The 13,442-nt window shown below is 35.4% G+C and overlaps 1 protein-coding gene and 1 long non-coding RNA gene across 3 annotated transcripts; both read left to right on the forward strand.

Annotated features, from left to right (window-relative positions):
- The first annotated feature begins 1,923 nt into the window (after nucleotides 1-1,923).
- LOC139124042 (uncharacterized) lies at nucleotides 1,924-4,893 on the forward strand. The gene is made up of 3 exons (XR_011549845.1): nucleotides 1,924-2,509; nucleotides 2,887-3,203; nucleotides 3,615-4,893. It is a non-coding gene; the product is annotated as an uncharacterized lncRNA (long non-coding RNA).
- Nucleotides 4,894-9,892: 4,999 nt separating this feature from the next.
- Nucleotides 9,893-13,442, forward strand: LOC139124040 (uncharacterized). Of its 2 annotated transcripts, none has more exons than XM_070690172.1 (4): nucleotides 9,893-9,968; nucleotides 10,891-11,201; nucleotides 12,227-12,325; nucleotides 12,992-13,442. In XM_070690172.1, exons 2-4 carry the CDS (start codon nucleotides 10,893-10,895, stop codon nucleotides 13,148-13,150), a joined length of 567 nt encoding a protein of 188 aa, XP_070546273.1. In that variant the 5' UTR covers nucleotides 9,893-9,968; nucleotides 10,891-10,892; the 3' UTR covers nucleotides 13,151-13,442. The 2 variants fall into 2 exon arrangements, with proteins under 2 accessions (XP_070546273.1, XP_070546272.1); XM_070690171.1 differs by lacking the exon at nucleotides 9,893-9,968 and adding an exon at nucleotides 9,975-10,575.

Here is a 13,442-nt window from a genome sequence, read left to right on the forward strand (position 1 = left end):
CCTCTGTGGAGAGTAATGTGCGGAGGTCACATCTACACAACAAGCAACTGCAAAAACTAATGTCATTGTACTTCACTGACAGACTATCTGTAGACCAAATATGAATTTTCTTATATATTTTTCCTTGTCATTGTGTCTGTCTGGGTCTATGAATGTCAGTTGCAGACTATTTCAATTCTCTCACACACTGTCTGCATGGAACACCCAAAAAGTGACCCCATAAAAAGCAGAAAATGAAATTTTTTATAAAGTAATTATTGAGTACAGGCATAGTTAACTGTAGTGCATCTTGTGTCTCAATCTTGAACGAAAGGTCCGAATTGTAAACTTGCGTTCTGATTGCATTGAGAAGGCTTGAACAACAGTAAAGTGGTCACAGGTGTCAATCATTGAAGTTCTATGGTCAATCTATATTGCATAGATATTTGACACGTATGTCTCTCACATAAATGAAGCACACCTAGCTTTTATTCACAACAGAAATTTATTCACGACTATGGCTTCACCCTATTGTACATGATATCTGTCACTTTGCGCTGATCTTTACGGGTGTGGCAAGCCAAGCACGCTTGCCCATTCTGAACACCTGGTACCACTGCAGCACAGGGGTACATAACGACACGAGTGTTATTTTCTCTTTCCTATTCTGTGGACCTGGTAAATTATTTATTTATATCGAATGATACTGACTACGTTATTGTGCATAGAATTCCCACAAGAAGACGACAAAGTATGGCTCTGTACACGGTCACTCCATGGGATTGATGGCTTCCTGCGACAATACAAAAAAAGGCCTGCATTAATTTATCGTTGTTTATTGGCTGAAACAGCATTCTTTATATCTGTATACATGTGAAAATCATGCAAATAATGCCTAATTTAACTTTGAGTCTCCAGCTTGTTGTTGACTTTACGATTTTTGTTCTATCTAGTGTTAACCTTAGTTTCATAATCACTATCATACCCATTCATATTCCAATAATACAAGGTCAAAATTATTGATTAGTCAATTTTTATAAGCATAGACACAAAACAGAACAAAACAGACAGCAAAACACTGGTACACAACAAAGTTAAATTTGTGAAACAAAGATTTATACCGTTAAAAACCCCAAGAAGTGATGTCAGGTGTTTCGAAAATAGTGATAGTAGTGTTCAACCTCCTAAAACCTGACAAAAGCATATGCTAATTAGCTAGTCATCACAGCATCTTTACCTGTAAAGTGCAGTTGTTGTTTCCATGTGAATTCTATTCCAGACCAGAATCCAACGATCAACAATACATATGCAGTCTACACAAGTACATGAGTTAAAAAGCTGAATACTACTTATATTAAAACTAAAATAGTGAAATAAATCACGAGGCAGCTTCTTGACCTTTCACACTACATTGTAAACAGTGAGTGATAGATCATTTAATGTACACACTGATTTTCGTTACAGGGGCTTTACGAAAATCTTCCAAAAGAGATATACTCAACGACACTGCATGAGCAACAGATTAGTAAAAGGGACTAAAATATCGCGACAAAACACTTGTGCCGGAAATCAATAATGTGCCATCTGTGTAAACCTTTGAATGATTTATCACCATTGTTTTTGCGTTGCCAGTCTTCATTCTTAATTTAGTATATCAGTGTTGTATTACCTCAAAGTAATGAAGCACAGCGTAATATATATATATATATATATATATATATATATATATATATATATATATATATATATATATATATATATATATATATATATATATATATATATATTATATATATATATATATATATATATATATATATATATATATATATATATATATATATACAAAATGTATACAATGTGCCCTCCCGGTTATTACCATAATGTATATATGCGAGTTTGCAACACTTCGCAGGTACCACGCGCGATATTACAGTGCAGTATATGAAGCAGAGAACTGTACCAAGCTTTCAGTGAGTGCTTTACACCATTGCTATATTGCATCTTTTGGTTTCTGAAATCGTCTAGACCATATTGTGAAGAATTTTTCCCTTGCCATGATAAACGATAGGTTCAATGTTTGTAAAATCCTTTCAATTTTACTCACGCTATTTCTGAAAGTCGTTCAGCACGGAAATTATATGACGATCCATTGCTTATTTGTTAAAGCCGCAGATCTCAATTCCTGATTTTTATACAGATTCTTCACGATATAACGAAGTACATACAACACGATTGGAACCAATTGGAATAATTCAATAGTGAAGTAATGTTGGTTTAATATGCAAATGTTAGCTCATCTGCTTTTATTTCTAAGTTATACACTTGTTTTTATGAATAATTCATAATATAGCAACATTCATATATAGGGCACCTAACACGTTTGAGAAATTTGAAGATACAGTTATTCCGAATAAGTTCCAATCGTGTAATACTGTTAGCACTTTGTCATTGATTTTTTTATCACTTTGATCATTACGTTTCGAAAGCTGCAATACGGTTCATACCGCACAAAGAATGGTGATTCAAGGTACGTATTCCATGATTTTCGGTTAACGTAGAACTGAGGACCAGTTTGCAGGATAGTAAGAGTTTTGCAATACCCTTCTGCTATATGCTACTTGTGCGGTCTCCTTTCAGGCCCGTGGGGAAAGCAGTGTTTGACTTTTCCCATAGCATTTAAAGAGCCAATTTTACTTTAAAAACCTGATAAATTTTATGACGTGGATTGCTGTCATCCCTTACATTGCCCGGTAACAACTGATATTGATTCTTGATTTTGAAAGATAGTGGTTCGATGCTCCCATGGGAAAAGTTCGAAGTTGTCATGAAAATCTTCCTTCTCTATGCGTACTTGACCTTAACCATCGTTTTTCCGTTAATAATAAATTTTGATTTTTTTTCAAGACATGCTGTTGGTGTTCCTCTTTGCAACCCTGTTGCTAAGCGTTCTGTGTGACTCCGATGAGCCGTAAGTGTCTGAGGAATGGAAGTGTTCACATGCTACAGCGACTGAGTATGATGGTGTTGTGACAAGCTTAGCTTTTCAACCGGAGTTGATCATGCATTGCACGGAAAAGTTATGGAATTTACGTTACAAGCTTGAGGAAAGTGAACCACTTGAGACCAACCTTGTTTAAAAAACAATTGGTCCGTTCATTGAAGGAACCAAAACATTTCGACTCGTTAGCGTGGTACAAGACCAACTGGACACGGCAAATTTGGTAAATACAAGACATAGTTCTGTCACATATCTCTGCTTTTGCGCAAGTGTGATAACTTGTTCTTTAATTTTTTGGCGCGATGCTTACTTCTTTCTGAGATAAAAACGGAAGCAGACAGAAGACAGATAGACAATCCTACAAAGACCCGGGGAGAGACAGAGTGTCGAGGGAGGGACGTAGATGCATACTAGCCTTCATTTTCGATTTCATTATCATATGTTTGAGATCATTAATTGTTGTTTTGACTCATTGTTAGGATTCTAGAATTCCATCATTCTAATGTAACAAATATATCTGACATTCTCCTCTGTGCCTCTTGTACATCTTTTATGTTAAGGTCATAATACCATGTTGACTATTAAATATCTTGTCGATATTCATAAATTGAAATGTGTTGTTTTCGCCTGTCAGGGATCCAGGGTTCAAGGTGAGGAAGTTGTCCAGTGTTTGAATGGAACAACGGAATTCTATACCGGACACGAGGTGAAGGCAACAAACAACAAAATGGGTGTAAGTAACCTGTGACTCGATAGGTTGTAATTTTTATAATTTTCTGATATTTGATTTAAGAATACACTTTCTCGTTATACGCTCGGCATCACAGCCTATGTGTCTGTGCTAACCGATGTTTTTTGACAAACGAGTGTAAGTTCTGCTCCAAAGAGCTTGTTGAGACACCGTTTTAAGCCCGTCTAGACGGCAGTGTTATTTGATACACTGCTCCGAACTTCAATTAATATGTAAAAGTGGACAGTTTATTTTCATATGTACGATGCAGACGCTATTTGTAAGCCACAGAATGCAAAATGTATCTTTCAATATATGCATCAGTATAAGTAAGTAAGTAACTAAGTAAGTAAGTGAGTGAGTGAGTGAGTAAGTCAGACAGTCAGTCAGTCAGTCAGTCAGTCAGTCAGTAAGTCAGTAAGTCAGTCAGTAAGTCAGTAAGTCAGTAAGTCAGTCAGTCAGTCAGTCAGTCAGTCAGTCAGTCAGTCAGTTAGTAAGCAAGCAGGCAAGCAAACAAGCAAGTAAGTAAGCAAGTAAGTAAGTAACTTAGTAAGTAAGAAAGTAAGTAAGTAAGTAAGTAAGTAAGTAAGTAAGTAAGTAAGTAAGTAAGTAAGTAAGTAAGTAAGAAAGTAAGTAAGAAGTAACTAAGCATGTATGAATGTATGTACGTAATAATATGTATGTATGTATGTATGTATGTATGTATGTATGTACTACTCAACTCATGTCACATTACGTCAGATTTCCTTGTTTACAATAGATAATAACAATTATTATGCAGAAATGACCAGGTTGAGTACATGGCCTCGTCTTTTTTATACGGTTTTTAGGAGTGCCCAGAGCGCTTGGCCAAAGAAGTTTGGTTGAACCCTTCTGGCAATGTAACATTTTCTTCGAGTGCGGTGTACTGTACTCATACCCATCGTGATAACGACTTCATTAACTATTGCATTTCTAACCATCCTGAAATTGATGTCAACGAGGAATGACCATATTCGGAGACTTGAACCATACCGATGGACACCTGAGAATCAAAATTGAGTATTGCTTTATGAACTATCGTTTCAACTGTAAAGACTTCATCATTGATGTGATAATTTTCGCGACGGAGAAAAATATTACAAAAGCTTTCAATTATCATTTTTTAAGTGATATTGTCTAAACTTCTTTGTAAAAAAATCAATGTGCTCCTTATCCATATTAAAGAAAATACTTTTAGAGTATTGTAATTTATGAACCTAGGTAAGAAATCTATCATTGTATCATGATGTATACAGTAATCGGCTCTAACAGTAACTGATTAAAAATTTGGCAAACAAGAAGAATGCTGTCATAAGTTCTGCAAGTCTCTATCTTCACAAATTCTGCAAGTCTCTCTCTCTCTCTCTCTCTCTCTCTCTCTCTCTCTCTCTCTATCCATCTGATTATGGTTTCATAATTGATAAAAAGGGTTTCTTCCCATATTGTTTAAATTGCCAAAATCCGATATGGATCGGCACCGGTGACTTAATTTTAGGAACACGAGGATTTCAATGCAGTGGTACCCCTGTCCATTGCTAACCACATTATCGTTGGGTGGGAAAAAAAACAAAATGCTAATGAAAGAGTAAATCAAAATATAGTAAAGGACTTTTTGATCGTCGTAACTTTTGCTGACATGCTGTTTACCTTATGGCATGCACTTCGGCCTCATGATGCAATTTAAGTTGACAGGTAAAGGAATATGCGGTGTTTTAAAGTCAAAATTATTTCAAGTTTATTTGGAAAATGTTGGCACCTAAAAAGTATTTAGAATACCAATATATTGTAACAGCGAACCTTTGACATTTAGCGTGTCATTACTGTGATAGCGGAGATCGAGATATACGTACATGAATATTAATAGGCTTGGCTACTTGTGACTCTTGGCTCTGACAGTAATATCTGGGCACGTCTAGATCTCTATGGGAGAAATCTGTCACGTTATAATGATTTCTATATTATGACGTTTGAAGCATAAATAAAGTGACAGTGCTTCTCCCATCTCTCCAAAATAACTTACATACACTGAAGAAACAGCTGATGACGCACTGGAGGAATAACAATGAATTGACCACTTTACTATGTATACAAACACAAACAATATCGAATTAATGGATCAAATGGCATCTCAACAGGGGTAAAGACGAGGTTTCAGCTGCAAACCAATGACTGTGTAACGGTAGCTGTGTATGGCTAATGATAAAAAACAAACAAACAAACACTCAAATCATCGATATACATCAGCTAAATGTCGGCATAAACCAAGCTGAATTAAGGCTCGAGTAATATATCGAAGATTCATAATTGAGTCAGACACAGGATGAATTTATTGTAACGCCCTCACTTGTAGAGAAGGTTGGATAAAGATCGTAGAGGAAGGAAATAGGAGATAATGTGATTCTGTTAATTAATAATTGGCAAATATTTCACTGCATGAAAACCCAATAATACATACTGTATTTGCATGGATTATTGCCTGTATTTTAGCTGAAGAGTGCATATACAGATGAATACAGTCAATAATCCATTGCTTGTATTCAGCAAGCCTGTATTCATGTGGATTCATGGGAATTCACGTGTATTATTCTATAATACAGGTAATTCATTAGTGTGAATTTATCTGTATTATTGTGTTTTCATGCAGTCTTAATAAGAACAATCGAGAACGTGATATTCCATGATATGATCTGTTTTAATCTTAAGAAACGATCAACGACTGGCTGGAAAATTTCACGTGAGGACCATTGTATAATGATGATCATTTTGTAGCTATGTTAGTTTAGAAATACATTTAATTTTGAAGAGAATTGACACTCTAGACATAGAGACTAAGACCTGAGATGCTGAGAGTTTCGTATGTCATCTCGTAATAAAGTTTATAAAGTTGTGCTACAATGTACATCTTGGTGTGTCAGCTTTTGTTACTGAAAGCATTACGATCCAGACTGGTACCCCAACCGGTAATTCCCCTATCTACTAGCGCAACATTATCACCAATGTAACCCTGTATTTTGTTGTTTAGAAAAGTGTACATATATTTTTTTTCGATATTCGCCATTATTCGATGTAAATAAAGTTTACAATACATTTATGTGTCTAATTTTGCTAACATTACAGAAATCTCTTCATTTTAACAATTTTCTTCCGGATGGTCTTAAAACAAACATGTCCCCGATATTTTTCTATTAAACCATATTACCATTGTCCTTACGTATGTCCCTAAATCGGTTCTCTCTGACTATAACTTACTCTTCTCAATTTTATGTCTCGACACAGAACACTCTACACACGCCTGTGGCCAATACAGGACAACCTCCTTGTTCTCCCCTGGGGGTAGTTGTGAGTGCAAAGGCATAACAACAAATCACGTCAATTACTCTATATAGGGCTGTAATTCTCTGCTTGTAAAATATCTGTAACTACTCAATTTTCATGATGAAATCAATTTCATAAGCCGGAGCAAGAATATGTCTCACATTGCATGAAGCGCATGTACGGAAATATTTAATGAATCAATAATATGTATAATTTGACGATTTTGTTTTGTCTACAAACAGTTTACTTAGCGGTAGATGCATCTTATTTGAACATTCTTCCAATAATATTGCTTTATGATTGATGTAAGTTTCCTGGTTCTATCATATCAACGATGCAATACCCCACTGACTATACATAGGAAAGATAGCTAATCATAAAATAGATTTTGAGCTGCAGCCCGACGCTCTTGATAAGATCTTTAGCGTTATATGCAGCATTTATTTACAATTCAGTGAATGAAAACTTGTGAAAGATCATATCCTATTACACCGTGTTATTTTGCTATTTTTCAATTTAATTTGGGAAGACTACTGGGATGGTGGTCGTAAAAGGAATGAAGAAAATAGTTAGTGACGCTTGCAGTGAAAAAAACATTTCAATAATAAATATCGTACAATTATTCCCTATAAAAGGGTCTGTGTTGATGGAGAATTCATTTCGTGAAATTATTATCATTTCACTTGAATGCTGTATTTGAAAATCATTTGCAACTCACAATTAGTTGACAAAGGTTACCATGATACACACACACCACAATGTCATCATAAGAACGCTCAGAATGGTTATGGACATACATTTAGGTCTTTGACGATGAACCTTGCACGTGATGCACGGAAACTTTTGTCACTGCACAAAATTTAAAATTCAATCCATTGTGTACTTCAGTACATAATCGGCGCGTTTCGGAGTAAACATAGTTCCTATATTACTCTACATTGTTCTAGAGTTGCCTGTATTTACCAAAACTATAGCTTAAAATACACGAATATATTACCGATTTTGCATCATTTTCATCCTTATTTTTAGGTACTCATTTGAGATAATTTGCATAATGTTTATCTGATCAATTTGCTGGAACAATCACCGATAGAAACACCTGCATATTTTGTATCGATCAATTTCATCGTTACTTTCGAATGTTGACGATTTTACCGATTAGTTTCGGTAAATCTTCATTAAATAATATTTTGAAACATTGTACGTAATTAGAATATAGCAATAAACAATGGACCTAACAGCTTACACTTTTCATTGCCCCTAAAATAACTTTGATTGTTGGTTGTACCTCAAACTTTGTATCTGTTTAAACATAAACACTAAAAACACTCCATATTTTCAAACAATCGTCCTGTCACGCGAGGCACTGACAAAACTCTTGGTGCATTCGGATTTGTTTATGGCTGTGCATGGTTTATGATCGATAAAACACTTCAAAATCGAGAATTTATCGATAAATAGACACAAAGTTCGAGATATAGCCAAGAAATTGAATTACATTGGAAATACAGACATTCATACAAGTTATTTTTAGACTAATAGAAATACATCAGCAAAACCATGAATAATACTCAATGTTTTTTATCCCAAGTATAAGTGTTTGTTTAAGTATATTTGTTATGCTCTATAACAGTCCAAATACATTACATGTTTTTTGAAGAACTTAACATCGTTCTTAATCTAAAAATATATGGCTTTAATTTTTTGTCTACATTTCCCCTTAATGTAGGATTTTCACTTTACAAGAGTACGTGATTTTGTTGTTCATGTAATTTGCGTAAATAGTGAAAATGCAGCTGAGGCAGGGATTGTCGGAAAGGTTGTTTAAATCACTTAAGTTTTATCGTCTATCAATATATTGCATCGATATATTACAAGGCTGTCTCTGACATGATAAGTGAAAGTAAATGACTCGCAACGGGAATTTAGATGCAACTGTCGCTTCACTCGATTACTCATGATATTTGTCTCTTCGGGTCTATCTTTAAGGGTATAGCAAGAAGAGTATGCTTGCCTATGGCGGAGCCTGGTACCACCACTACACATTGGTTCCCAGCAACATGATTGCTCCTTTTTGTTTATTCTTTAGACCTGGTAATTTATTTATCACATCGAATGATAATGATTATTGCACCTGTCTTGATGTCGAACGGCAAGTTATAGGGAGTCAACAGTACCAATGCCCTGTAAATCCCCTCACATATTTTTTTATGGCCTCCTTGTCCATGGCATAGGTAACTCCTGATACGTGTGGTCTCCTAAGATCAGTGGACCTCTGCGTCAAAATAAAATACTCGTTTACCCAATATAGGGCAACCTACTTTATTATGCATAGAATTCCCGCAAGAAGGCAACAAAGTACGATTCTGTATACGATCGCTGTATCAAAATGTTGGCTTACAACGACAACAAAGAAAAAGGGAGATATTTTTTCATTTAGACCTGAATAAATTTATCTTAATTATTTATGGATTGAAAAAAATTATCTTTATATCTGTATACATGTGTCAATCATGCAAATAATGCGTAATTCAAGATAATATGCCCCTCGAAAGTGAAAGACAAGCTTTTGCTCAAACTTTCCTAAAGGAGTATTTCTACGATTTGCTTTCAAAATCAAGAATAAAAATTTGGAGGGGGTCACTGTGCAAAATGTTGGTACTAGGGAAACAAACAAGGACCACTTGTACCATACTGCCGGCAATAAATAACGTGACATCTGTGTAAATTTTTGGATGATTTATCAAAACGGCTTTTGCGTTGCCAGTCGTGAGCTTATGTTAGTATATCAGCATTAAATTACCTCAAAGTTATAAAAAACAAAACGTTTTCAAGAATATAAATATGCGAGTTTGCAACACTGCGCAGATATCACAATATCGCTGTGCAGTGCGTGAAACAATTAACTATACCAGGGTTTCAGTGAGTACTTAACACCAATCGCTTTATTGCATTGTGTTTTGGCTTTCGTTACTCGATTACCATAGTAGGAAATCATAATGGTATTATTGTATCCAAGTTACTAGAATTTTCCCCTTGCCTTAACCCTTTGAGCGCAAAAGTCAATTTTTGGCACCCTTATAGATTATACCTCAGTCAATGTTTTTCAGATTTTTGCCAAAATGTTGATAAAAATATGTGGCTAATGAAATAATGTGTTCATTTGGTCCAAAATTATCAGAAAAATTACAGGAAAGTTCATAAAAATTGGTGAAACGTTGGACTAAAGTTTTGGACGGAAAAAGTACAGCACTTAAAGGTTTAATACACTAAAGTCATGGTGTTCAAATGCTCTTTAAAACCTTTAGAAATACTCAAGCTGTTCTAAAGCGTTGAGTCGCTCAGTATGGGAATTATATGATGATCAATTGTTCTTGGTGATAAAGCCGTAGGCCTCTATCCCTGATTTTTGCATTTCTTCACGATATTAGAAATTACAGACTGTCAGCCCTTTGTCATTTATACATTTTAATCATTAATCATTACCTTAATTGAACCACTTATGCCGCACGACGAATGATGATACAAGGTGCGTATTTCATGATTTTCGGTTAATGTAGAACTAAGGACCGGTTTGTGAGACAGATGTTTGCAAACCCTCCTAGTATGCTGCTTGTTTCCCATACCATAAACAAAGGAAACTTTTACTTTACAATGTTATGTGCCGTGTTTCTCTCGACCCTGACTTCGCAACTACAAATTGTCATTCTTGATTATGCAAGAACTTCGTTCAAAGATCATTGTGGAAAGTTTGAAGTTTAAAATTTTATTTCTCTTTGCGCACTTGACCTTAAACATCATTTATCTGTAAATAATGTATTTAGAATATTTTTTCTTTTTCAAGGCATGCTGTTGGTGTTCCTCATTACTACCCTGCTGCCAATCGTTCTCTGTGACTCCGATGAACCGTACGTGTCTGAGGAATGGAAGTGTTCACATGTTACAGCGACTGAGTATGATGGTGTCGTTATGAACGGTGTTTTTCAACAGGAAGTAGAATGCACGGAAGAGTTGTGGAATTTACGTGACGAACTTGAGGAAAGTGAACCATTTGAGACCAAGTTTGTTTACAAAACAGTTGGTCCATTCATTGAAGGAACCAAAACATTTCGACTCGTTAACGTGGTACAAGACGAACTGGACACAGCAGATTTGGTATAGAAAAAAAAACCTTTGTCATTAATCTGTATTTTTGCTCAAGTGTGATAACTTGTTTTTCGAAGTTTGGGGCACGACAGATTCATTTCTTGACGAGATTAAAACGGAAGCAGAAAGGTGATAGACCGATACAGATACAGGGAGAGAGACATGTCCGGAGTGGAACGTAGATGCATACATCATTTTCGTTTTCATGATCATTGTCTAAGATATCATAACTTGCTGTTTTGCTTTTTTTTCTAAGATGCTTGTGGTTAATGATATAATTATTTCTTCGCAGACCTGAAATGCATCAAGTACAAAAACATATATTCTGAGCTTCCTTTTTATGTCTTTATTTCCATTGCGAAGGCCTCTGCCCATCGCAAATTACAAAGCTTGAAGTACTCAGAGAGACAGTGTTGATAATAAGAAATAATTATCATAAAGTCTACACTTTATGTATCTGTTAAACGAAAGCTTCTCTATATTGGAATGACTTATAAACAAAATGAGACAACAATATTGTACATGCACATCCGTGGACATAAACAATTATAATAATCCCTCGAGTTTGGCAGTATAACCAGACTCTCCTTTCTATTGGAATAGGAGGGCTACAGTGCCAGCCCTTTTTAATAGCAAATTTGTGACCAAAGCAGCGTAGCTTTGCCGAAGCAGACGTTAAAGTTCCCGAAGTTAATAGTCGAAAGGTACAATTCAGGCTCCTTCATTAACTTGAAATTGACATGAGAACGGAATCTAGGATATTCACCTAAGGAAGTTGACCATTCTTGCCTGTAACAATCTTGAAGTCTATAGTGCAATAAAGAAAAAGAACGTCCCTTAATCCCTGATTTGCTGCTCTATTCCAATTACTCCAAACACGTATCTTAAAAGCATGAGGTTTCTTTCTGTTTTATCGAATGTAACAAATATAGCTGTCGATTGTCCTCATTACATATCTTGTACATGTTTTATGTTTCGTTCGTAGTACGATAAGAAACACTCGATAGTCTACATCTTGTTTTTTCATCTGCCAGGGATCCAGGGTTCCAGGCGAGGAAGTGGTCCAGTGTTTCAATGGAACGATGGAATTCTATGACGGACACAAGCTGAGGGCAAGAAGCAACAAAATGGATGTAAGTAAGCTGTCACTCGAAAACATGCATTATTTATCCTTTCCTAATAATTGTGTTTTTTTTACTTTTGAGAATACACATTCACGTTCTACATTTGTCATTATATCGAAATGAGAGAATTTCAACTGGTCAACACAGCCTGAGTGACTGTATATGCTAACACATGTTGTACGAATGTAAGTCTAATAACTAGTGTCCCTTTTGAACATATATTCACTATTATTATGTAGACTACAGTTTCTTGTTCGTCTTCAAAAAAGGCATGTTGGTACATACTATCAAGCTTGTCAACTCGGCCTGCACATTTGTAGACTGGCCTACTGATTTATTTGACACATTGTTTCGCACTTGAATTCAAATGTCAGGGAAAACAGTTCATTTTTAAATGCACTGTGCAGTTGCTGTTTACAAGCTACACAATATGTATGTATGTATGTATGTATGTATGTATGTATGTATGTATGCAATATGTATGTATACAATATGTATGTATGTCATAACAAAACGTAGTGACAGCTTCATTTAAAAAAGTAAAAACTACTGTCACTTTAAGTCACATTCTATTATTGACGATACAGAATTACCATACTTGTCGCAGACCAAAGCAATAAAGAGGAAAGACCAAGTTGAATACATGATTTTGTGTTCGTTTTCTACGGTTTTAAGGAATGTCCTGAGCGATTGGCTGGAGAAGTTTGGTGGAACCCTTCTGGCGATGTTACATGGTCTTCCAATGTGGTATACTGCAGCCATATTCGACGTGATGACGACTTCATATACTATTGCATGTACCACCATCCTGAAACTGATATCGAAACAGAATGACAAAATTCGACACTTGAACCATGCCGATGAACACCTGAGAATAAAAATTTACTAGTGGTTTATCAAGTACTGTTTCAACCATGAAGACGTGTTTACAGCTGCGATGATTTATGGATTTATGCGACAGTGATCAATTTTAAAACAGTTTCTGGTTACCCTTTGTATTGGTGTGATATTGTCTAAACTCCTGTGTAGAAAAGTAAAATTTGTCACTTATCCATATTGAAAAAGATGATAATTTTCCAGTCTTGTAATTTGTGAAGCTAGGTAATAAATCTATCCGTTAACACAA

Source organism: Ptychodera flava (genome assembly GCF_041260155.1).
Source record: "Ptychodera flava strain L36383 chromosome 23 unlocalized genomic scaffold, AS_Pfla_20210202 Scaffold_23__1_contigs__length_28996876_pilon, whole genome shotgun sequence".
Taxonomy (NCBI): Eukaryota; Metazoa; Hemichordata; class Enteropneusta; family Ptychoderidae; genus Ptychodera; species Ptychodera flava.

Excerpts from the sequence above, each read along its gene's own strand:
- LOC139124040 (XM_070690171.1), top strand. Across the intron at positions 11,202-12,226 it reads AACTGGACACAGCAGATTTG|GGATCCAGGGTTCCAGGCGA; the intron begins GTATAGAAAAAA and ends TTCATCTGCCAG. Across the intron at positions 12,326-12,991 it reads CAAGAAGCAACAAAATGGAT|GAATGTCCTGAGCGATTGGC; the intron begins GTAAGTAAGCTG and ends TACGGTTTTAAG.